The sequence below is a fragment of the Bufo gargarizans genome, unplaced genomic scaffold (assembly GCF_014858855.1).
Source record: "Bufo gargarizans isolate SCDJY-AF-19 unplaced genomic scaffold, ASM1485885v1 original_scaffold_1339_pilon, whole genome shotgun sequence".
NCBI lineage: Eukaryota > Metazoa > Chordata > Amphibia > Anura > Bufonidae > Bufo > Bufo gargarizans.
In genome coordinates, this window is record NW_025334315.1 from 1 (window position 1) to 22,609 (window position 22,609).

At 45.7% G+C, this 22,609-nt stretch overlaps 1 protein-coding gene across 1 annotated transcript in view; it reads left to right on the forward strand.

Annotated features, from left to right (window-relative positions):
- Positions 1-7,920: 7,920 nt before the first annotated feature.
- LOC122923189 (dipeptidase 2-like) overlaps positions 7,921-22,609 on the forward strand; it is a 38,810-nt gene continuing 24,121 nt past the window's right edge. Inside the window, exons 1-2 of the mRNA XM_044273925.1 lie at positions 7,921-8,046; positions 10,578-10,719. Of these exons, the coding sequence (XP_044129860.1) occupies positions 8,001-8,046; positions 10,578-10,719 (188 nt within the window). The 5' untranslated portion in view covers positions 7,921-8,000. The remainder of the gene's footprint in view (positions 8,047-10,577; positions 10,720-22,609) is intronic.

Below are 22,609 nucleotides of genomic sequence, written 5' to 3' on the forward strand. Positions count from 1 at the left end.
CTAAAACATTATGGGCGAGGGCCTTGCCGAGCTGACCATTTAAAACATTATGGGCGAGGGCCGGCTGCCGAGCTGGACAATCTAAACATTATGGGCAAGGGCCCCGTGCTGATCTGACCATCTAAGACATTATGGGCGAGGGCCCGTGCTGAGCTGAACATCTAAACATTATGGGCGAGGGCCTGCTGCCGAGCTGGCCACCTAAAACATTATGGGCGAGTGCTGCTGCTGATTTGACCATGGAAAAAATTATGGTGAGGGTCTGCTGGTAATTTGACTCTCTAAAACATATGGGCGAGGGCCTGCTGCCGAGCTAGCCATCTAAAACATTATGGTTGAGGCCTGCTGTTGATCTGACCATCAAAAAAATTTGGTTGAGGGTCTGCTGTAATCTGACATCTCTAAAACATTAGGGCGAGGGCCTGCTGCCGAGCTGACCATCGAAAAAATTATGGTTTAGGCCTGCTGCTGAGCTGACCCTCTAAAACATTAGGAGTGAGGGCAGCCTAATAAGCATGTTGATATGATGGAGCAGGAGGAGGAGGACGAGAAATGGAAGATTGAACAGTATACCCTTTTTTGTGGTGGAAGGGGTGCATGGCAATACAGTGTATTCAGTACACCATAAAAGCCACATTTAGAGTGCCTTTATGTTCAGCCGCTTTCCTCTGGTGGAGTAGAGAAGTCAGGGGCAATCCAAGCCTTGTTCATTTTGATAAGAGTCAACCTGTCAGCATTTTCAGTTGACAGGCGTATGCGCTTATCAGTTATTATGCCCCCAGCAGCACTAAATACCCTCTCTGACAAAACGCTGGCGGCAGGGCAGGTCAGCACCTCCAAGGCGTAGAGCCACGTGTCCAGCTTGGACATCCAATAGTTGTAAGGCACAGAGAGATAATTAAGGACGCTGACATGGTCTGCTATGTACTCCTTCACCATCTTCCAAAACTTTTCTCTCCTTGTAACACTAGGCCGCGCATCAGGGTGAGGTTGCTGGTGGGGTGTCATGAAACTGTCCCAGGCCTTAGAGAGTGTTGCCTTGCCTCTGTTGGAACTGCTGTGTGTTCCCCTCGCCTCCCCTCCTCGGTTGCCCAAGAAACTACGTACTCTGCTGCCAGCGGTGTCAGCTGGAAATTTTTGGAGCAATTTTTCCACAAGGACCTTCTGGTATTGCTCGTCCTCTCCACCACAGGAATGAGAAGTTCTCTTTGTAGTGGGGGTTGAGAAGGGTGAACAACCAGTAATCGGTGTTGGCCTAAATGCGCATAACACGAGGGTCACGGGAAAGGCAGCATATCATAAAGTCAGCCATGTGTGCCAGAGTCCCAACAGACAAGACTTCGCTGTCCTCATCAGGAAGATGACTCTCAATCTCCTCATCCTCTTCCTCCTCTTCTGCCCATCTACGCTAAACAGTTGGAATAAACCTGCTGTGGGTACTACCCTCTGTGGCGGAGGCAACCGTCTCCTGCTCCTTCTCCTCCTCCTCATCATCCAATTCGTGATGAGAAGACGAACAGAGGGTGGTCTGGCTATCACACTGTGTACTGTCCTTCCTCATTTCCACCTCTTCCACATGCAAAGTGTCCGCCTTCATTGTGAGCAGTGGGCGTTTCAATAGACACAGAAATGGGATGGTTACGCTGATAATAGCGGCATCGCCGCTCACGATCTGTGTTGATTCCTCAAAGTTGCATAAAACCTCACAGAGGTCAGACATGCCCAATTGTCGCTTGTGAAGAGCGGAAGCTAACTGGAAATGCGATGACCATGTTGCAGCTCACGTCGCACAACAGTCGGTGAGCTGGCAATTGCAAGGGCTGCTGCAGCGTTGCCAGAACGACGGCAGCTGTAGATGACTTTCGGAAATAGGTACACACATGGCGCACCTTCACCAGTATCTCAGGCAAATTAGGGTAGGTTTTGAGAAACTGCTGAACCACTAAGTTGGGCTAGGTATGGTATGTGTGTGAGCTTGCCGAGCTCCAAAGCCGCCACCAAGTTACGGCCATTATCAGACACCACCATGCCTGGCTCTAGGTTGAGTGGCGAGAGCCACAGCTCAGTCTGGTCTCTTATCCTCTGCCACATCTCTGCGGCGGTGTGCTGCTTGTCACCTAAGAAGATCAGCTTAAGCATGGCCTGTTGATGCTTCCCCACTGCAGTGCTACACTGCTTCCGGCTACTGACTGATGGCTGACTGGTGCTGCAAGAGGATAATTCTGAGGTGGAAGTGGAGGAGGAGGCGGAAATGGGGGTTGGAGACACTAATGTAAGTAGTGGCGGAAACCCTGATGGAATTAGGGCCCGCAATCCTTGGCGTCGGAAGCACCTGTGCCATCCCAGGGTACGACTCGCTCCCAGCCTCCACAACGTCCACCCAGTGTGCTGTCGGGGAAATGTATCGTCCCTGGCCGAAAGCACTTGGCCATGTGTCAGTGGTTAAATGGACCTTCCCAGTAACTGCATTGGTCAGGGCACAGGTGATGTTACGGTACACATGCTGGTGTAAGGCGGGCACGGCACACCGTGAAAAATAGTGGTGCCTGGGGACTGCATAACGAGGGACGACCGCCAACATCAGGCAAGCCTAAATGGCAACATTTCCAGGGCCAGTAATTTGGAAAGTTGCGCATTTAGTGCTATGGCCTGTGGGTGGGTGGCTGGGTTTTTGCACTGCATGCGGGCCTGTTTGGTGTGGCCCGCCTTCTCCCTTTTGCCACCCCCCTGCCTCCTCCAGCCTCCGGTGCTGCGGATCCCTCCCCCTCTCTACTGCTGTTCTCGCTCGGCTTGCCAACTTCCCAGTTTGGGTCAGTGATTTCATCGTCCACCACCTCCTCTTCCACTTCCTCACTCTGGTCATCCTTCCGACTTGTTGACCTAACAACAACCTCACTTATTGACAACTGTGTCTAATCCTCATTATCAACCTCTTGAGACACTAATTGCCATTGACTTATTGGCAACTGTGTCTCATCATCATCATCATCCACCTCGTGAAACACTAATTGCCGTTCCCCATTGTCATCTTCTTGTAACTGTGGTTGCTCAAGAGTTTGGGCATCAGTGCACACGATCTCCACATGTCCCTCTTCAAGCAGGCTTGGTGAGAGGCCCAAATCAAGGAATGGCGATGAAAAGAGCTCCTCAGAATATACGAGCGTGGGATCACTTGTTTGGCAAGACTCTCCATGCTGGGAGGAAGGATGATCAGGGTGAGGATTCTGTTGACCAGACTCTTGGCTACTGAGACTGGACTTTGTGGAAGACAGGGTGGTGCTTAACCGACTGGAAGCATTATCTGCTGCAATCCAACCGACCACCTGGTCGCACTGGTCTGACTTCAAGATTGATGTCGTGCGCCGCCCCTGCAAACTGGGACATGAAGCTAGGTATCGTGGACGAGTGTGTTTCTTGTGCTCTGGCAGCAGGCACAGTTTCACCACGCCCAGGCCACGGCCTCTGCGTGCACCATCAACAGCACTGCAACTTCCCGTCCCTTACTGTTCGCCCTCTGCATATTAAATAGTATATATGATTGCAAGTATGTCACACATACAGTAGCGCAGGTTTTGTAAGTGTATGCGCAAATAAATTACACTGAATGTCACAAATATTCAAGATGTGCAAACATTATACAGGAGATGTATTGCAGGTAATGTCGCTGTCACCAGCGGCATATAAAGAATTACAGGGAATGTCACAGCTTTTTGGGATGTGCAAACGTTATACAGGAGATATAGCGCAGGTAATGTCGCTGCTGTCACCAGAAGTTAATAAAAAATTACAGTGAATGTAACAGCTATTTGTGATGTGCAAACGTTATACAGGAGATGTAGCGCAGGTAATGTCGCTGCTGTCACCAGCGGCTAATGTTTTGCAGAAGATGTAGCACAGGTAATGTCGCTGCTGTCACCAGCGGCTAATAAAAAATTACAGGAAATGTAACAGCTATTTGAGATGCGCAAACGTTTTTCAGGAGATGTAGTGCAGGTAATGTCGCTGCTGTCACCAGCGGCCAATAAAAAATTACAGGGAATTTCACTGCTATTTGGGATGCGCAAACGTTATACAGAAGATGTAGCGCAGGTAATGTTGCTGCTGTCACCAGTGGCTAACGTTATACAGAAGATGTAGCGCAGGTAATGTCGCTGCTGTCACCAGCGGCTAATGTTATACAGAAGATGTAGCGCAGGTAATGTCGCTGCTGTCACCAGCGGCTAACGTTATACAGAAGATGTAGCACAGGTAATGTCGCTGCTGTCACTAGTGGCTAAGAAAAAAATACAATGTCAATGATATTTGGGATGCGGAAACGTTATACAGGATAGGTACCACAGGTAATGGCGCTGCTGTCACTGGCATCTAAGAAAAATTTACAATGTCACAGATATTTGGGATGCGGAAACGTTATACAGGAGATGTAGCGCAGGTAATGTCACTGTCCGCAGCGTCTACGGAAAAAGTACACTGGATGTCACAGATATTTTTAGAATGCGCAATCGTTATACAGGAGATGTAGCGCAGGTAATGTAACTGTCCACAGTGGACACTGTCTACGGAAAAAGTACACTGGTTGACACAGATATTTTAAGGCCCCTTTCACACGGGCAAGTTTTCAGCGTGGGTATAATACGCGAGGTGAACGCATTCCACCCGCACTGAATCCGGACCCATTCACGTCAATGGGCTGTACAGATGAGCAGTGATTTTCACGCATCACTTGTGCGTTGCAGCAACATGTTCTATATTCTGTGTTTTTCACGCAACGCAGGCCCCATAGAAATGAATGGGGCTGCGTGAAAATCGCAAGCATCCGCAAGCAAGTGTGGATGTGGTGCGATGTTGACGCATGGTTGCTAGGAGATGATAGGGATGAGCAACCCCGAACCCCATTAAAGTAAATTCACTGCATTATTTTCCATGTTATAAGGGAAAATAATAGCATTCTTAATACAGAATGCTTACTAAAATGTTGATTGAGGGGTTAAAAAAAAAATTGATTAACTCACCTTATTCATTTGATCGCGCAGCCAGCATCAAACTTCTTTCTTCTTCTTTGAGGACCTGCAAAAGGACCTTTGATGATGTAATCACACTCACCACGTGGTGAGCTTTGTGACGTCAGCGCAGGTCCTGCTGAATGAAGATAGAAGGATCTTCAAAAGGATCTTCAAAGAACTTTTGGGTCTCTAACAATTACACGCAATTTAGCACAGGCTGCGCTAATATATATTGCTGCCAGATACAACAATAGTTCTTAAAATGACTTTTGGGTCTCTAACACCAACCCAGCCTAACAAAAAAAAATTAAATTAAATTCCCTACACTATCTGTCCCTTCCACAGCACAGCTCTACCTGACTAATACTGAGCCGAACCACATGTCATCGGGTTCTTTATAGCACCCGATCCTTGAGTAGTTTAGCCAGAGACCTCACTTGAACCCAAATTTTTTGAGACCTGAAAATGGCTGTCCACCAATTGTCCCTATCCAACCTGACAGATCCTGAAAGGATCGGCAGAGAAGAATGGCAGAAAATCCCCAAATTCAGTTGTGCAAAGCCTGTGGTGTCATACCCAAGAAGACTGGAGGCTGTAATCGCTGCCAACACTTATGTATGCAAGATTTTACTTTTACATTTTCAATAAAGTTGCAAATATTTAAAAAATTCTGTTTTCACATAGTCATTAGTATTGATTAAGCATGCTCGACCGATCACCAGTTCGGCTTGAGCATCACGATGCTCGGCACATAGCAGTGTATAGCACTGTATACTCATGTGCACAGCCCCATAGAAATGAATGGGTCCGGATTCAGTGCGGGTGCAATGCCCGTAAATCTCGCCCGTGTGAAAGAGGCCTAAGAGTCTATTAGGTGCTTTTCTATCCAAACTCCGGACAGGCTTTCACTACGTGTCTTTTACTGAAGAGAGGCTTCTTTATGGCCACTCTTATATAAAGCCCAGATTGGTGGAGTGCTGCAATGATGGTTGATCATCACTGTACACAGGCTCTTTGGAGCCCAGAGTGACCATTGGGTTCTTGGTCACATCTCTTACCAAGGCTCTTCTCACCTGAAAAATTACTTTGGTGAAGTGGCCAGTTTAAGTAAGGCCTTTTGCACACGAACATATTTTGTTTCCGTGTCCGTTCCGTTTTTTTTGCGGATAGCATGCTGACCCATTCATTTCAATGGGTCCACAAAAAATGCGGACTGCACTCCTTGTGCTATCAGCATCTGTATGTCCGTTCCATAGCCCCGCAAAAAAAGAAATAAATAGAACATGTCCTATTCTTGTCCATTTTTGGCATTGTTACAATGGATCTGCAAAAAAAAACAGATGGCATACGACCGCAAAACACATACGGTCCTGTGCATGCAGCCTAAGAGTCCTAGTTTTTCCAAACTTCTTCAATTTAAGAATTTTGTAGGCCACTGCTCTCTTGGAAACTTTCAGTACAGCAAACATCTTTTTGGATGCTTCTTCAGATCTGCCTTCACACAATCCTATCTCTGAGCTCCACAGGCAGTTCTTTCCTCCTCATGGCTTGGTTTTTGCTCTGATATGCATTGTCAGCCGTGAGACATTACATACACAGTACGGCATCTTTCCAAATCGTATCCAGTCAACTGAATTTACAACAGGTGGACTCCAATCAGAAACATCTCAAAGGTGATCAAGAGAAATGGGAGGCCCCAGAGCTAAATTTAAGGTGTCATAGCAAAGGGTCTGAATACCCATGTCCATGCAAAATTTTAGTTTTTCCTTTTCCTGTCGGTCGTATTGTAGCATTCAGATCAGTACAATTGGAATGTAACATCATATGTTTACGCAAGTTCAGCATTATATTGTTTAGAAAAATATTCATATGATGAATATGTAGTAATAGACAATATTTGGACTTTGTTTAACATTTTGTATATCACTGCACAAATATTTAGAAAGAATGGAGTGGGCGACGGGGAATTGGTAGGGAGGATGCCGAGAAACAGATGGCTCAATGTTTTGAATTAAAGCCACTATTAAACAGAGAATGGCATGTCCCACTTTTTTTTAAAGAGTTTCCATGTAAAATTTTAGTTCATCAACATGTTTCTTTTGAAGAAAACACATAGGCACAGTTTTTTTTACAGTACGTTCAGTGGGGAACATGTCTCAAAACCATATCCTCATGCTACAATTTTACAAATACAAATGATGCAATTGCAAATTTAAATTAGAATAGTAAATAATGTGAAATATGGTGGCTGGGGTTCTATCAGTACAAAATAAGATTCATAAAAACTTTGCTTCAACTGAAACTGCTTTTTCATCTGCCAAGTTTTTAAAAACCTTACGCAATAATTTAGATATGAATGATGTTGGCACTATATACTGTACAAGCCAAATTTGCATGCACATCTGTTTTACAGTGGGTTTAAAGATGCGAGAATAAATACTGTAGTTTCATGCACACATAGCAAAGTTAATATAGCATGTACACCTTGGACATGTCAGTATGAATTGCAGATTGTAAGGGCACAGGATCCGTTCAGAGAAGTCGCAGTAACCAATGTACAGCTTCATGGTACACTCCAATAGGCGGAGCGGTATGCCATTATTTATATGTACACTGTGCGCTGGTTTGGGCATCTGGTGTTCATCAGTGAATTTGGCTCCATTTTTGACAATAGTATGCAAAAAGCGAAATTACATTATTATACACATACATCATCTTTGTAAATCAGTTTATTGAAAACGGTTAATTTTGTAAACTGTGAAAAAAGTGATAGATTACTGGTTTCACCACTGTGCGAACTTTTTCTGGGTAATCCAGATCTATGCAACAGTTCCAAGAGGCATACAGTACTTGATATGAAAATGTATAGGTTACATTGAAGATGACATGCTCTAAAAATTGTGTTTCATCTAGTTCTGGTCAGCGTATGTTTTGTGCGGTGCTCAGGATAAAGATGCGGTAAGGCTGGCCTTGGAACAGATTGATGTTATCAAGAGGATGTGTAATGAATATGAAGAATTGGAGTTTGTTACTTCATCCCAAGGTGAGTGTTTCAGGTAACTGTTATGGTCTCAAAAATGATCAGAAGGTCACTACCTAAGGCCTCATGCACACGACCGCATGTATTTTGGAGTCCGCAAAATACGGATCCGCAAAAAATACAGATGGAGTCCGTGTGCATTCCGTATTTTGCAAAACAGAACAGCTGGCCCCTAATAGAACAGTCCTATCCTCATCCGTTATGCGGACAATAATAGGACATGTTCAATTTTTTTGCAGAACGGAAATATGGACATACGGAAACGGAATGCACACTGAGTAACTTCCGTTTTGTTTTGTTTTTGCAGATCCATTAAAATGAATGGTTCTGCATATGGTCCTCTAAAAAATGGAACAGACACAGAAAGAAAATACGTTCATGTGCATGAGCCCTTTAGGGGATACTTTCCTGCTATTAGAGCTGAGCCGTGATCTATGACTACCGCTTAGTTACACTGCCCACAAGGAGTCTGATGTAGTCACACCTCCTATCTTATCATTGGTTCAGGCCACTGCTTTATCCCTCCTACCTACAACTCTGCCTCCTCTGATTGGCTGCTGTATATAAACACAAGTGTATCACATGCTCACCAGGAAGTGATTGTATTACAAGGTCAGAAGGATTATAAAGTATAGATTGCTAAACTGGGGCCATCAATTTCCACTTTATATTCTCAAAAATTCTAACATGGTACATCTGTAAGTCGAGTAGATCAATTTGGTCCCTGTAGTAAATTATCTTATTAGATGTAGGTCACATACATTTTTGCAACAAATGTTTATCATGTAAAGATGATCTTAAAATTTCAGTAAGCCTGAAATTATACCTCATGTATAAAATTTTAACGGTTTTATCTGGTTTAAAAAAAAAACTGTTTCAAAATCCCTTTTCAGTTCTTCAAAATCTCCATCAATCAACTGAACAGAGATCAGCAAAAAGATATGTCTGTCCCCCTCTGGAAGATCCAACATGTCTATGTTCTACATAGACAGCCCATCTATTTAAAGGGAGTCTTTCACCTATAATGACCATTATACACCACAAACATGATGATATCCATTACATTCCCCATATTATAATCTTACCTTTGATATTGCTGTCCGTCGCCTATTCGCTCTTAAAAACACTTTTATTCCATATGCTAATCAGGTTCTGAAGGTGCCCAGGGGCGGCGTTTATGCGGCCGGTGCCCAGGCTCCACGGCGCTGTTCAAATCAAACCCCTCCCCTTTCACCCCTCTGGCCCGCCCTCGGTTCTTCAGATACCATCCTCCAAGTCAATGACAAATCCGGCGCCTGCGCCTGCGCACTCCATTACTCACTAGGGCAGAGGCGCCGATCTAGCCGGCGGAAGTAAACTGCCAAAATATCGGGACGTACGGGCCGGCGCATGCGCATTAAACGCTCTGCTGCCTCTGCCCTAGTGAGTAATGGAGTGCGCAGGCGCCGGATTTGTCATTGACTTGGAGGATGGTATCTGAAGAACCGAGGGCGGGCCAGAGGGGTGAAAGGGGAGGGGTTTGATTTGAACAGCGCCGTGGAGCCTGGGCACCGGCCGCATAAACGCCGCCCCTGGGCACCTTCAGAACCTGATTAGCATATGGAATAAAAGTGTTTTTAAGAGCGAATAGGCGACGGACAGCAATATCAAAGGTAAGATTATAATATGGGGAATGTAATGGATATCATCATGTTTGTGGTGTATAATGGTCATTTTAGGTGAAAGACTCCCTTTAATGATTTACAGTATGTTGTGGTGGCTACAGACTGGAATAGATTTTTCAAGACATTTCCAGGAGCATACATGCCTTGCTGACATTTGACCACATCTTTGTGAATAGCCCTCAGCCCTTCCCTGGTGGGCAGTATCCACTGCCTCTATAATCAATGGGCATGCGACTCAATCCTGACTAAATAAAGTATTCAGTCTATGGTTATCTAGTAGAACATTATGTTTTCTCCCTGGTGCCCAGTAGAAAGTTTACTGGTTTTACCCACACTGTGACTTTTGATCTGTACAGTTTCCTTCTGCTTTGACTGGAGGGAGGAGATTTATCATCTTCTTATGCCACTTTTTTGGTGTAAAAAAGTTGTAAGCCATGTGTTTGCCACTTTTTAAACAACACTTGCAATAAAATTGGTAGCAAGTAGCATTTCTTGCCACCCCCGCCACTTCGCCGAAAAGGGATGTGGGAAAGGGCCATGGCCATCGGGCCCCGCACATTTATCTTCATTTGTGACAGTTTTCTGGTGCAAATGAAGACAGACGCTCTAAGTTGCCAAAGATTTCATTCTGGCACATGGACTGCCAGAGGATACACCTATTTTATCATGACTCCTGCGCCTCGATATAATTTGGTTGCATCCTCTGGCAGCGCAGGGGATTTTAAAGACCAGTTTAAGACACCAGTGCAAGCTAAATCTCTTCCTTGATGTTTTCTGAGTTTTATTGCTTGCTATTTTTCTCTGAGCAATATTTTTTTAGTCTAAAAGTTTGTTTCTAAATATATAATTCTTGTTTTTTCCCCCTATTAGGTATTAAAAACACCAAAAAGATTGCCTGTCTTATTGGTTTGGAAGGAGGGCACATCATAGACAGCAGCTTGGCAGCTCTTAGGATGTTCTATGACCTTGGAGCCAGATATATGACCCTCACTCACACATGCAATACTCCATGGTAATGTATAATATAAAACTATATTTCTCTCTTCCAATTCTGTTTTACATGTTGTGCAAGTCCATTTAGATGAACTAAATGTGCAACTATAGCCATACAGGAGGTAGAAACAACAGACAAAGGCAATTTTATGTTCTGTACCAATGTAAATGTACTTTAGAAAATGCCAGTGTCATGAAGACTACCTCTGGAGTTTGACTGGGACAACTAATCCAAAAACCACCTGGTTTGTTTGAAAATCCCCAATTTATATTTCACACTCACTATTAGGGCATGACCACACGATGGGCTGCAGCAGGCTCTAAATAAACAAATTAGGACTGCGCTGTTTAGTTGGTCTGCATTGTTTATGACCGAACGTGCAATATTGTGGGGCCATTAGCAATAGACACCAACTAAACAGCAAGGTCCTAATTAGTTTAATTAGCGCCTTCTGCAGCTCGCAGTGCTCTTACGTAGCACGGTCGCATCGCAACTGCGATATGACTGTCATGTGTACGTACCCTTAACTGCCTGAAAGTGCCACCACTATGGTTTGTCTCAAGAGCTTGCACAATAGATGTGTACCTAGTATGAATAGGAAGTATGTAACTTTGCCTAAATCTGAGAATTGGGTAACACTTCAGAAGACTATAGAACTAACTTATAGTGCTATAAAGTATCAAACAAAAGAATTATTTAATAAAGGGTTTGTGCTACTTAAGTTTATCTTCACCAATCACTCTGGCTCCCATTCCTCCTTCTAAATGTACCTCTTTTGCAGTTTGCGCTTATCCCCCATGCTTGACTCCCACTTCCTGGTTTCTTATGAGTAGTGAGCACTCCTCACTGCCTATCTCGTGGGGAGCTGATGGGATGAGAATCCCCATATATGCGGCGGTCAACAGGCATAGATAAGCGGGCACTAGTCCTAAAGAAGATTAGGTCAACAAGATATTGACATGGTTTGCAGGACAGAACAGTCAGAAGTCAGTTTTAGGGATTTGTGAAGGGAGGGCTGGTAATATTTGAATGTAGCTGTACAGTGGGGGCACAAACTTAATTTTACTGGTGGGCCCAAGGCACTCCAGTTCAACATTAGATAGGTGATTTGTAGAGATAAGCAAATTTCACAAAATTTGTTTCAAGTCCAATTTGAGTGAATTGTCTGTCAGATTCAATTTGGTCCCAATCAATTTGACCCAAACCGAAAGTGCCCATATTGTCTTGAAAAGTCATGTATCAAACTAGGAGGTCTCCTAGGACTCAGGGGCGGATATACCGCCTGTGTAGCCTGTTTGACTGCACAGGGGCCCAGTGCGGGAAGAGGGCCCTTTTTATCGACGGCAGGGCAGCAGAAGTGATGATGAGCGCTTCCATTGTGGAAGCGCTCATCTCTATATTCATCTGTATCGCCGTCCCCAGGACAACGATACAGATGAATGGTGCGGCGGGGCAGGGAAGAGGCGTCTCCCTTGCCCGTTCCTCTGATAGGCTGCAGGCCTAGTGCCTGTAGCCTATCAGAGGCCGGAGCGATGATGTAATTGCACCGCCTGAGCCGTACATCATTGGACCAGGCCAGAAGAGGCCTGCATCACATGACTGAAAGCAGCATGGAGGTAAGTATGCAAGTTTATTGTTTTTATTATTTTTAGTATATTTATTGTTTTTATTATTTTATGGAGAAATGGGGGGGGGGGGTAAGGAGTACTATGGGGGCATCTACTGGGGCCCCATATACTGGCACACATTATGGGGACACTATAGAGAAGTGGGGGAAAAGGAGCACTATGGGGGCACCTGCTGGGGTCTCTATATACTGGCACACATTATAGGGGTCACTATGGAGAAGTGGGGGGGAGGTGGACTATGGGGGCATCTACTGGGGGCCCTATATACTGGCGCACATTATGGGGGGGGGCTATGGAGAAGTGTGTGGGGGGGGGGATTGAGCACTATGGGGGCATCTATTGGCGGCACTATATACTGCCACGCATTATGGGGGCACTATGGAGAAGTGGGGTGGGGGAGAAGAGCACTATGGGGGCATTATAAAGGGGCATTTAATACTGGCACCCATTTTGGTGCCATTATGGGAAAGGGGAAAGAGGAGCATTATGGGGGCTTATATGTGGGGCAGTCTATAGGGGCATTTTTACTGGCACATTATGGAGGAGCACTATGGGGGCAACTTCTGGGGGTACTATATAGGAGTATTTTATACTGGCATAAATTATAGGGGCCCTAAGGGCACCTAAGCTCAACTGGGGGCACTAAGTATTTTTTTAGTGGCACAGAGTACGGGTCATTGGAACACATAAGGGCACTCTGTGGACATTGGCTCTACTGGGGGCACTAAGAGGAGGTATTTTTTTTTGTATCGAACAAAGCAAATAGTGTGGAAGGCCTTCAGATATCTGGCTGTTGCAAGGAAACGTACCATATATATAGAAAGGTAAATATTTATTCAATATATGTTAATAATAAAATCTAAATAGTTATAAAAACCATATACAGTAATAAAATAAATGAAAAAAGATAAAAAAGTGAAAAATAAAAAGGTAAAAAATCACAATATACCGTATATTCCATTCTTAAAAAGCCCATGATTTGCATGTTTCATTGCATAATATATTGTATATAATGAATATGGTGTATTGACTCAATGTCAAATCAGCATATATTTGATCTTAGATGGAAGGGCAAATCAGCGTAAAAAAAAAAAAAAAGTGAATAGATTGAATATAAACAGTACTCTGTATATAGATAACAATATACTGTATACTTTCTTACAATCACATAGCTCATATATATCCAATTTATGCTAAAACGATCCTTATATCCTGCTCAATTAGACTGGCTTTCATGTATCAATACTGTGTCAGAAATGGTAAATGTCCTTTTTGTATAGCAACACAGTTAGTTAATGGTTAATCCTTCAATGTTTATTACTTAGTGTTACTTGTTGTGATCTGCAGATTGATGGTTAGTATGGCTCAAATAAAGGATTACGTTACCAGTCTGTTTCCATGACCAGGGATCTATACATGCGGAGTGTGAGCGTATTGCTTCAGCCGCTGTGCTTTGATTGCTTCGCTCCTTCAGCGTCCCACATGGCGTCCCACATGTTGCGGGGTTGCCGGTCCGTCCTCCTACTGGTTACCGGCTCGATGGAGATTGCGGAGCGCTCCGTTTGCTATAAGGGAACTTAGTTTTACAAAGTCCAATAATTCATCAGTTGGTAGTAAATGCTCCCATGTGTACTGCCTCCTTTTAATACAAACGCGTTTCGGAGCCTCGTGCTCCTTCCTCAGTGGAAAATGGGATGGGGATAGATGGGATGTTGAGAAGGTGGGAGGATGATGGAAAAGTAGGAAACTAAGATGTCTGTCAAACTCTGCAGAGATGAGAGATGGCACATTGTTTGCACAGGGCCCTCTGCTGTCTGTGTCCACCCCTGCTAGGACTGTATCCTTCAGAGGTGTTGAATGAATTCTCTATTACATATTTCCTTGCAACAGACTCAATACACTGAACTATTCAAATGATTCACACATATGTATGTGACTAGGAGGGTGGGATGCCGCTATTCAGGAGTTCCCTGATTTCTGTATCTTCAAGATAACTTAAAGAAAAGGAACAGCACATTTTGATGTAGCTGGGCCCCCGATCACCAGGATTAAGCTGAGGATTTGATGTGTTAGGTCTTATGGAAAATAGTATAGGTCCTGAGGATAATCCACATATCTTCTCTGAAGCCAAAGCCATCTGTGTGTCAAGGTGTAACTTCTTAAGAATGGAACTTAGTAGTGACATGAAAAACACAGTCCACACAGTAATCTTCCCAAGTAGATACAATCAATTACCATTTTTGAGGAACTAGGTCCAAGTTGATATTAATATATGGTTGTCCCATCTTAACATTTATGGCATATTGCTAGGACAGTGATGGCGAACCTATGGCACGGGTGCCAGAGGCTGCACTCAGAGCCCTCTCCGTGGGCACCCACACCCTGGAAAAAGTCTATGGTGTACCAATATGCCTTAGACTTTTCCTGACATTCATTCAGTTTGGGTACTCGGTCTCTAAAAGGTTCACCATCACTGGCCTAGGATATGCCAAAGGATTCCACCTCTGGGATCCACTCCTATCTCCAGAACTGAGTACCCGAAGTGAAGGGAGAGCAGCCATGCATGCGCGGTCACTCTCCATTCACCCATTCACCACTATTGGAATTCCAAACACATCCAAGCTGGCTTAGCTATTTTTGACAATTCCATAGCAGTTATTGGGAAAGTGTGCTTTCCTTCACTTCAGGGGTCTCGTTCTGGACATAGGAGCTGGTCCCAGAGGAGGGATCTGCACCTATGTAATATATGTGGCATATCCTAGCCATATGCCATAGTTATTGATATGGGACAACCCGTGTAACTCCTGACGACAGTCAACATTTGATGTCTGAGCATATATATTCTGTTTTGTTGGATACAGACTGAGGCGGTCGAACAGAAAGGCATTCTGGCCTCATGAAACATACCTCAAACAAATACAATTAATTTATTTAAATGAATGGCATATGTTTCTCCAGATCAAGTACAAAAAAAAAAATTATGGAACCACAATGTTACCTTTCACTGTAATCCTGCCCAATGCTAATGAGATGATTGCTAACCCTGTCCATGTGTACACTGCACAAGCTGTATAGTATTACCAACAAAACAGGAAATGTTAGGCTGCTTTCACACTAGCGTTCGGGTTTCCGTTCGTGAGCTCCGTTTGAAGGAGCTCACGAGCGGACCCGAACGCAGCCGTCCAGCCCTGATGCAGTCTGAATGGAGGCGGATCCGCTCAGACTGCATCAGTCTGGCGGCGTTCAGCCTCCGCTCCGCTCGCCTCCGCACGGACAGGCGGACAGCTGAACGCTGCTTGCAGCGTTCGGGTGTCCGCCTGGCCGTGCGGAGGCGTGCGGATCCGTCCAGACTTACAATGTAAGTCAATGGGGACGGATCCGTTTGAAGATGCCACAATGTGGCTCAATCTTCAAGCGGATCCGTCCCCCATTGACTTTACATTGAAAGTCTGGACGGATCCGTCCCAGGCTATTTTCACACTTAGCTTTTTTTTGCTAATATAATGCAGACGGATCCGTTCTGAACGGAGCCTCCGTCTGCATTATTATGGGCGGATCCGTTCAGAACGGATCCGCCCGAACGCTAGTGTGAAAGTAGCCTTAGCTGTGTTCACATCTGATCTGTGTAATCCATACAAGCGAAAAACCACGATGTAGCATGCAACAGACACTTGGTGACTGATGGACTCAAAGTAGAGCAGGTTCGCTTCCACTGAAGTTTCCATCATCCTGACTTGAAACATATCACTGCATGCAATGCTATTTTTATCGTCAAAAACATTGAACAGAAACTCTGATGCAGATATGAATAGAGTCGTACTCGAGGGCTCAGGATGAAATCTTCATTCTTAAAATTTTTTTTTTAGACTTACATTTTTCAAAATTTGTATAACAAAAAAACATAACAATAGGCCGTTTCTGACGCTAGAAACCATTCAATTCTCTTCATAAATAAGGATTTAAAGCATCACTAACTTTTCACATAACTTTTGATATGCCATACAGACATATCAAAAGGTGTGATCGATGGGGGTCTGAGTGCTGAGGCACCCACCGCGCTCGCTCTCCTCACTGGTGGTAACGGGATCAGGAAGGGCCCTAGACTTCTATGGAGTTAAGGTGAAAGAACTTGATATAAACTGACTTCTCTCCCCTTCATAAATTTGACGTAAAACTTCATCAGATTTTCATGCAAGTCCTAAATGTAGAAAAAAGTTAACCTAATCAAACAAGTGAGTAAAAAATATTAGACTAGTAATTTATTTATTGAGGAAAATGATCCAATATCTGTGAGTGGCAAAACCTATGTGAACCTTTGCTTTCTGTATCTGGTGTGACCCCCTTGTGCAGCAATAACTGCCACTAAACATTTCTGTTAACTGTTGATTGGTCCTACACATCGGCTTGGAGAAATTTTAGCCCATTTCTTGCCTGATTTCCTCCCTTCAAATGCTCACTTCAGGTCCTTACACATTTCTATTGAATTAAGGTCAGGATTTCCAAATCTTTAATTGTATTCTTCTTTAACCATTCTTTAGTAGAAGACTTGTGTGCTTAGGACTGTATTACACTGGCCGAGGCCAGATAATCACTAAGCAATTGTAGGAACGCTAGTTAGCGATGATCTGCCTTTGTATAGGTGCCGCTGATTGCCTGATGAGCGAGCAAATGCTCAATCATCAAATAATCGCATCTTTTATGCAGTCACAAAAATACTTTGCAGGCAGCAGATTGTGCTCTCTAATCACGCTCTACTGCTGGTAAATAATGATTTTGTATGGGGGCGAGCGATGGCATTAGCGATTGCTTCTCTTCATACTGTGGAGGAGATCGCTGCATGGACGAGCTTCTGATTTGATGGATTGGTCCAAACTCTTCAGAAATGGTTTTGTAATCTTTTCCAGCCTGATGAGCTTTAACAACTCCTCTTTGTTCCTGTCATGATACACTACCCCAAACATGTGTTGTGAAGATCAGACTTTGATAGATCCCTGATGTTTAAATTAAAGGGGTTGTCCAGGTTCAGAGCTGAACCCGGACATACCCATTATTTCAACCAGGCAGCCCCCCCCCCCTGACTTGAGCATCGGAGCAGCTCATGCTCTGATGCTCTCCCTTGCCCTGCGCAGGATCGTGCAGGGCAAGGGCTCTTTTATTTACTATAACACACTGCCGGGCAGAAGCTTCCGCCCAGCAGTGTATTCAGTGACCGGCTGTGATAGGCGGGCTTTAGCGCTGCCCTAGTCGTTTTACAGGCTAGGGCAGCGCTAAAGCCCCCCCATCAGTACCAGTGGCGTCACCGGGCTCACCGCTGGATCGAAGCCTCCGTCTGGTACGTCACCGGAACTCCACAAAATGCCTTTGCCTACCCCATTCAGCGCAGGGCAAAGGAGAGCATTGGAGCATGAACTGCTCCGATGCTCTTGTCAGGGGGGCTGCCTGGGTATTCTGGGTATGTCCGGGTTCAGCTCTGAACCCGGACAACCCCTTTAAACAGGTCACCTACTCACACCGGATTGTCAACCCATTGATTGAAAACACCTTCAAATTAGCTGCAAATCCTAAAGCTAATTGCAGACGAGTGTGTCTACTGTGGGAAACGCGCTTCGTGTGGGAGCATGATTTCCTGTTATGGACACTGCTCCTGTGACAGGACCGCACGGCATTACTTACAAATCATTACAGTTGAGGTCAGGCAGAGACCCACAGCTTTATAAATGATTATAATGCCCTGTGGCGCGTGCACCCATGTCACAGGAGCAGCGTCCATAACGGGAAATCGCGCTTCCATGTGGAGCGTGTTTCCACAGTAGACCCACTTGTCCGAAATTATAGACATTTTGATCGTTTTCCTCAATAAATAAATGACTAAGTCTAATATTTTCGACTCATTTGATTTTGTTATCTTTATCTACTTTAAGGACTTGTGTGAAAATCTGATGTAGTTTAAAGTTAAATTTATGCAGAAATATAGAAAATTCTAAAGGGTTCACAAACTTTCAAACATCACTGTACATCTACTCATAACCATTTTCCCAACTTTGATAAATATATTCGTTCATAACCACTTTCCTGATTCTGATAGATACATATGTTCATAACCACCTTCCCAACTCCAACAGATACATCCATTTAAACCATCTTCCCAACTTTGATAGATACGCCTGTTCAAAACAATCTTCGCAACTCCAATAGATACATCTATTCATAAACATCTTCCCAACTCTGATTAGTACATCCTTGCGACAAATGTTTTCTGCATTAGGCCACGCCTCTAACTCCACCCAAAACATAACTAAACACCTAATCCCACCCAGTCACCTAAATGCCCCACATAGTAATTATTCCCCCTTTATGCCACTACACAGTAGGTATGCCAGCATTGTGCCTCGTTCACAGTGGTTATGCCCAGATATGTGCTCCCTCATAGTAGATATGCCCGGATAACAGTAGTTATGCCCAGATATGTGCCCCCTCACAGTACTTATGCCCACATATGTGACCCTCACAGTAGCGATACCCAGATATGTGCCCCCTCACAGTAGTAATGCCAGATATGTGCCCCCTCACAGTAGCAATGCCCAGATATGTGTCCTCTCACAGTAGCGATGCCCAGATATGTGCCCCCTCACAGTAGCGATGCCCAGATATGTGCCCTCTCACAGTAAGATTCCCAGCTGATTCCCCTTCAAGTAATTTGCCCAGTTGTGCACCCTCACAGTAATTTGCCCAGTTGTGCCCCCTCATAGTAATTTGCCCAGTTGTGCCCCCTCACAGTAATTTGCCCAGTTGTGCCCCCTCACAGTAATATACCCAGCTGTGCCCCCTCACAGTAGTTATGCCCACATATGTGCCCCCTCACAGTAGCGATGTCCAGATATGTGTACCCTCACAGTAGCGATGCCCAGATATGTGCCCCCTCACAGTACTATTCCCAGCTGTGCCCCACTCAAGTAATTTGCCCAGTTGTGCCCCCTCACAGTAATATACCCAGCTGTGCCCCCTCACAGTAGTTATGCCCACATATGTGCCCCCTCACAGTAGCGATGTCCAGATATGTGTACCCTCACAGTAGCGATGCCCAGATATGTGCCCCCTCACAGTACTATTCCCAGCTGTGCCCCACTCAAGTAATTTGCCCAGTTGTGCCCCCTCACAGTAATTTGCCCAGTTGCACCCCCTTACAGTAATATGCCCAACTGTGCCCCCTCACAATAATATGCCCAGCTGTGCCCCCTCACAATAATATGCCCAGCTGTGCTCCCTCACAGTAATATGTCCAGATGTGCACCCTCACTGTAATTTGCCCAGCTGTGCCCCCTCACAGTAATATGCCCAATTGTGCCCCCCTCACAGTAATATGCCCAGGACTGTGACCCGCTTTACAGGCAATAAAAATAATAAACTCCACATACTCACCTCGTTCCCCGGCAGCAGCAGCAGGATGCACTGAGCTGCTGGTCGGCACCACCCCCTTCCCAGACCAGCAGTGTGGAGTGCCGACAAGGGGGAGGAATGATGGAGCAGGGAGCGGACAGACAGCTTCATCATTACAGGCAGCTGAGCTTGCTTCCTAAGTAGAGTTGAGCGAACACCTGGATGTTCGGGTTCGAGAAGTTCGGCCGAACTTCCTGGAAATGTTCAGGTTCGGGATCCGAACCCGATCCGAACTTCGTCCCGAACCCGAACCCTATTGAAGTCAATGGGGACCCGAACTTTTCGGCACTAAAAAGGCTGTAAAACAGCCCAGGAAAGGGCTAGAGGGCTGCAAAAGGCAGCAACATGTAGGTAAATCCCCTGCAAACAAATGTGGATAGGGAAATGAATAAAAATAAAAATAAAATAAATAAAAATTAACCAATATCAATTGGAGAGAGGTCCCATAGCAGAGAATCTGGCTTCACGTCACCCACCACTGTAATAGTCCATTGTCATATATTTAGGCCCCGGCACCCAGGCAGAGGAGAGAGGTCCCGTAACAGAGAATCTGGCTTCATGTCACCAGAGAATCAGTCTTCATGTCATAGCATAGAATCAGGCTTCATGTCACCCACCACTGTAACAGTCCATTGTCATAAATTTAGGCCCCGGCACCCAGGCAGAGGAGAGAGGTCCCGTAACAGAGAATCTGGCTTCATGTCAGCAGAGAATCAGTCTGCATGTCATAGCAGAGAATCATGCTTCACACCACCCACCACTGTAACAGTCCATTGTCATAAATTTAGGCCCCGGCACCCAGGCAGAGGAGAGAGGTCCCGTAACAGAGAATCTGGCTTCATGTCAGCAGAGAATCAGTCTTCATGTCATAGCATAGAATCAGGCTTCACGTCACCCACCACTGTAACAGTCCATTGTCATAAATTTAGGCCCCGGCACCCAGGCAGAGGAGAGAGGTCCCGTAACAGAGAATATGGCTTCATGTCAGCAGAGAATTAGTCTGCATGTCATAGCAGAGAATCAGGCTTCACGTCACCCAACACTGGAACAGTCCATTGTCATAAATTTAGGCCCCGGCACCCAGACAGAGGAGAGGTTCATTCAACTTTGGGTTGCCCCGCAATATAATGGTAAAATGAAAATAAAAATAGGATTGAATGAGGAAGTGCCCTGGAGTACAATAATATATGGTTAAGGGGAGGTAGTTAATGTCTAATCTGCACAAGGGATGGACAGGTCCTGTGGGATCCATGCCTGGTTCATTTTTATGAACGTCAGCTTGTCCACATTGGCTGTAGACAGGCGGCTGCGTTTGTCTGTAATGACGCCCCCTGCCGTGCTGAATACACGTTCAGACAAAACGCTGGCCGCCGGGCAGGCCAGCACCTCCAAGGCATAAAAGGCTAGCTCTGGCCACGTGGACAATTTAGAGACCCAGAAGTTGAATGGGGCCGAACCATCAGTAAGTACGTGGAGGGGTGTGCACACGTACTGTTCCACCATGTTAGTGAAATGTTGCCTCCTGCTAACACGTTGCGTATCAGGTGGTGGTGCAGTTAGCTGTGGCGTGTTGACAAAACTTTTCCACATCTCTGCCATGCTAACCCTGCCCTCAGAGGAGCTGGCCGTGACACAGCTGCCTTGGCGACCTCTTGCTCCTCCTCTGCCTTGGCCTTGGGATTCCACTTGTTCCCCTGTGACATTTGGGAATGCTCTCAGTAGCGCGTCTACCAACGTGCGCTTGTACTCGCGCATCTTCCGATTACGCTCCAGTGCAGGAAGTAAGGTGGGCACATTGTCTTTGTACCGTGGATCCAGCAGGGTGGCAACCCAGTAGTCCGCACACGTTAAAATGTGGGCAACTCTGCTGTCGTTGCGCAGGCACTGCAGCATGTAGTCGCTCATGTGTGCCAGGCTGCACAGAGGTAAGGACAAGCTGTCCTCTGTGGGAGGCGTATCGTCATCGTCCTGCGTTTCCCCCCAGCCACGCACCAGTGATGGGCCCGAGCTGCGTTGGGTGCCACCCCGCTGTGACCATGCTTCATCCTCATCCTCCTCCACCTCCTCCTCATCCTCGTCCTCCAGTAGTGGTGAAGGTGTGTGGCTGACTGGATGAGCAGGTGGAAGAAGAGGAGGAGGAAGCCAAGTAGGAGGAGGAGGCAACAGGAGGCAAAGAATGTTGCCCTGCGATCCTTGGCGGCGGAAGGACGTGCGCCAAACAGCTCTCCGCCTGGGGCCCAGCCGCCACTACATTTACCCAGTGTACAGTTAGGGAGATATAGCGTCCCTGGCCGTGCTTACTGGTCCACGTATCTGTGGTTAGGTGGACCTTGCCACAGATGGCGTTGCGCAGTGCACACTTGATTTTATCGGATACTTGGTTGTGCAGGGAAGGCACGGCTCTCTTGGAGAAGTAGTGCCGGCTGGGAACAACATACTGTGGGACAGCAAGCGACATGAGCTGTTTGAAGCTGTCTGTGTCCACCAGCCTAAATGACAGCATTTCATAGGCCAGTAGTTTAGAAATGCTGGCATTCAGGGCCAGGGATCGAGGGTGGCTAGGTGGGAATTTACGCTTTCTCTCAAATGTTTGTGAGATGGAGAGCTGAACGCTGCCGTGTGACATGGTTGAGATGCTTGGTGACGGAGGTGGTGGTGTTGGTGGTACATCCCCTGTTTGCTGGGCGGCAGGTGCCAACGATCCTCCAGAGGCGGAGGAAGAGGCCAAGGCGGCAGCAGCAGAAGAGGCCGAGGCGGCAGCAGCAGAAGAGGTAGCAGGGGGAGCCTGAGTGACTTCCTTGTTTTTAAGGTGTTTACTCCACTGCAGTTCATGCTTTGCATGC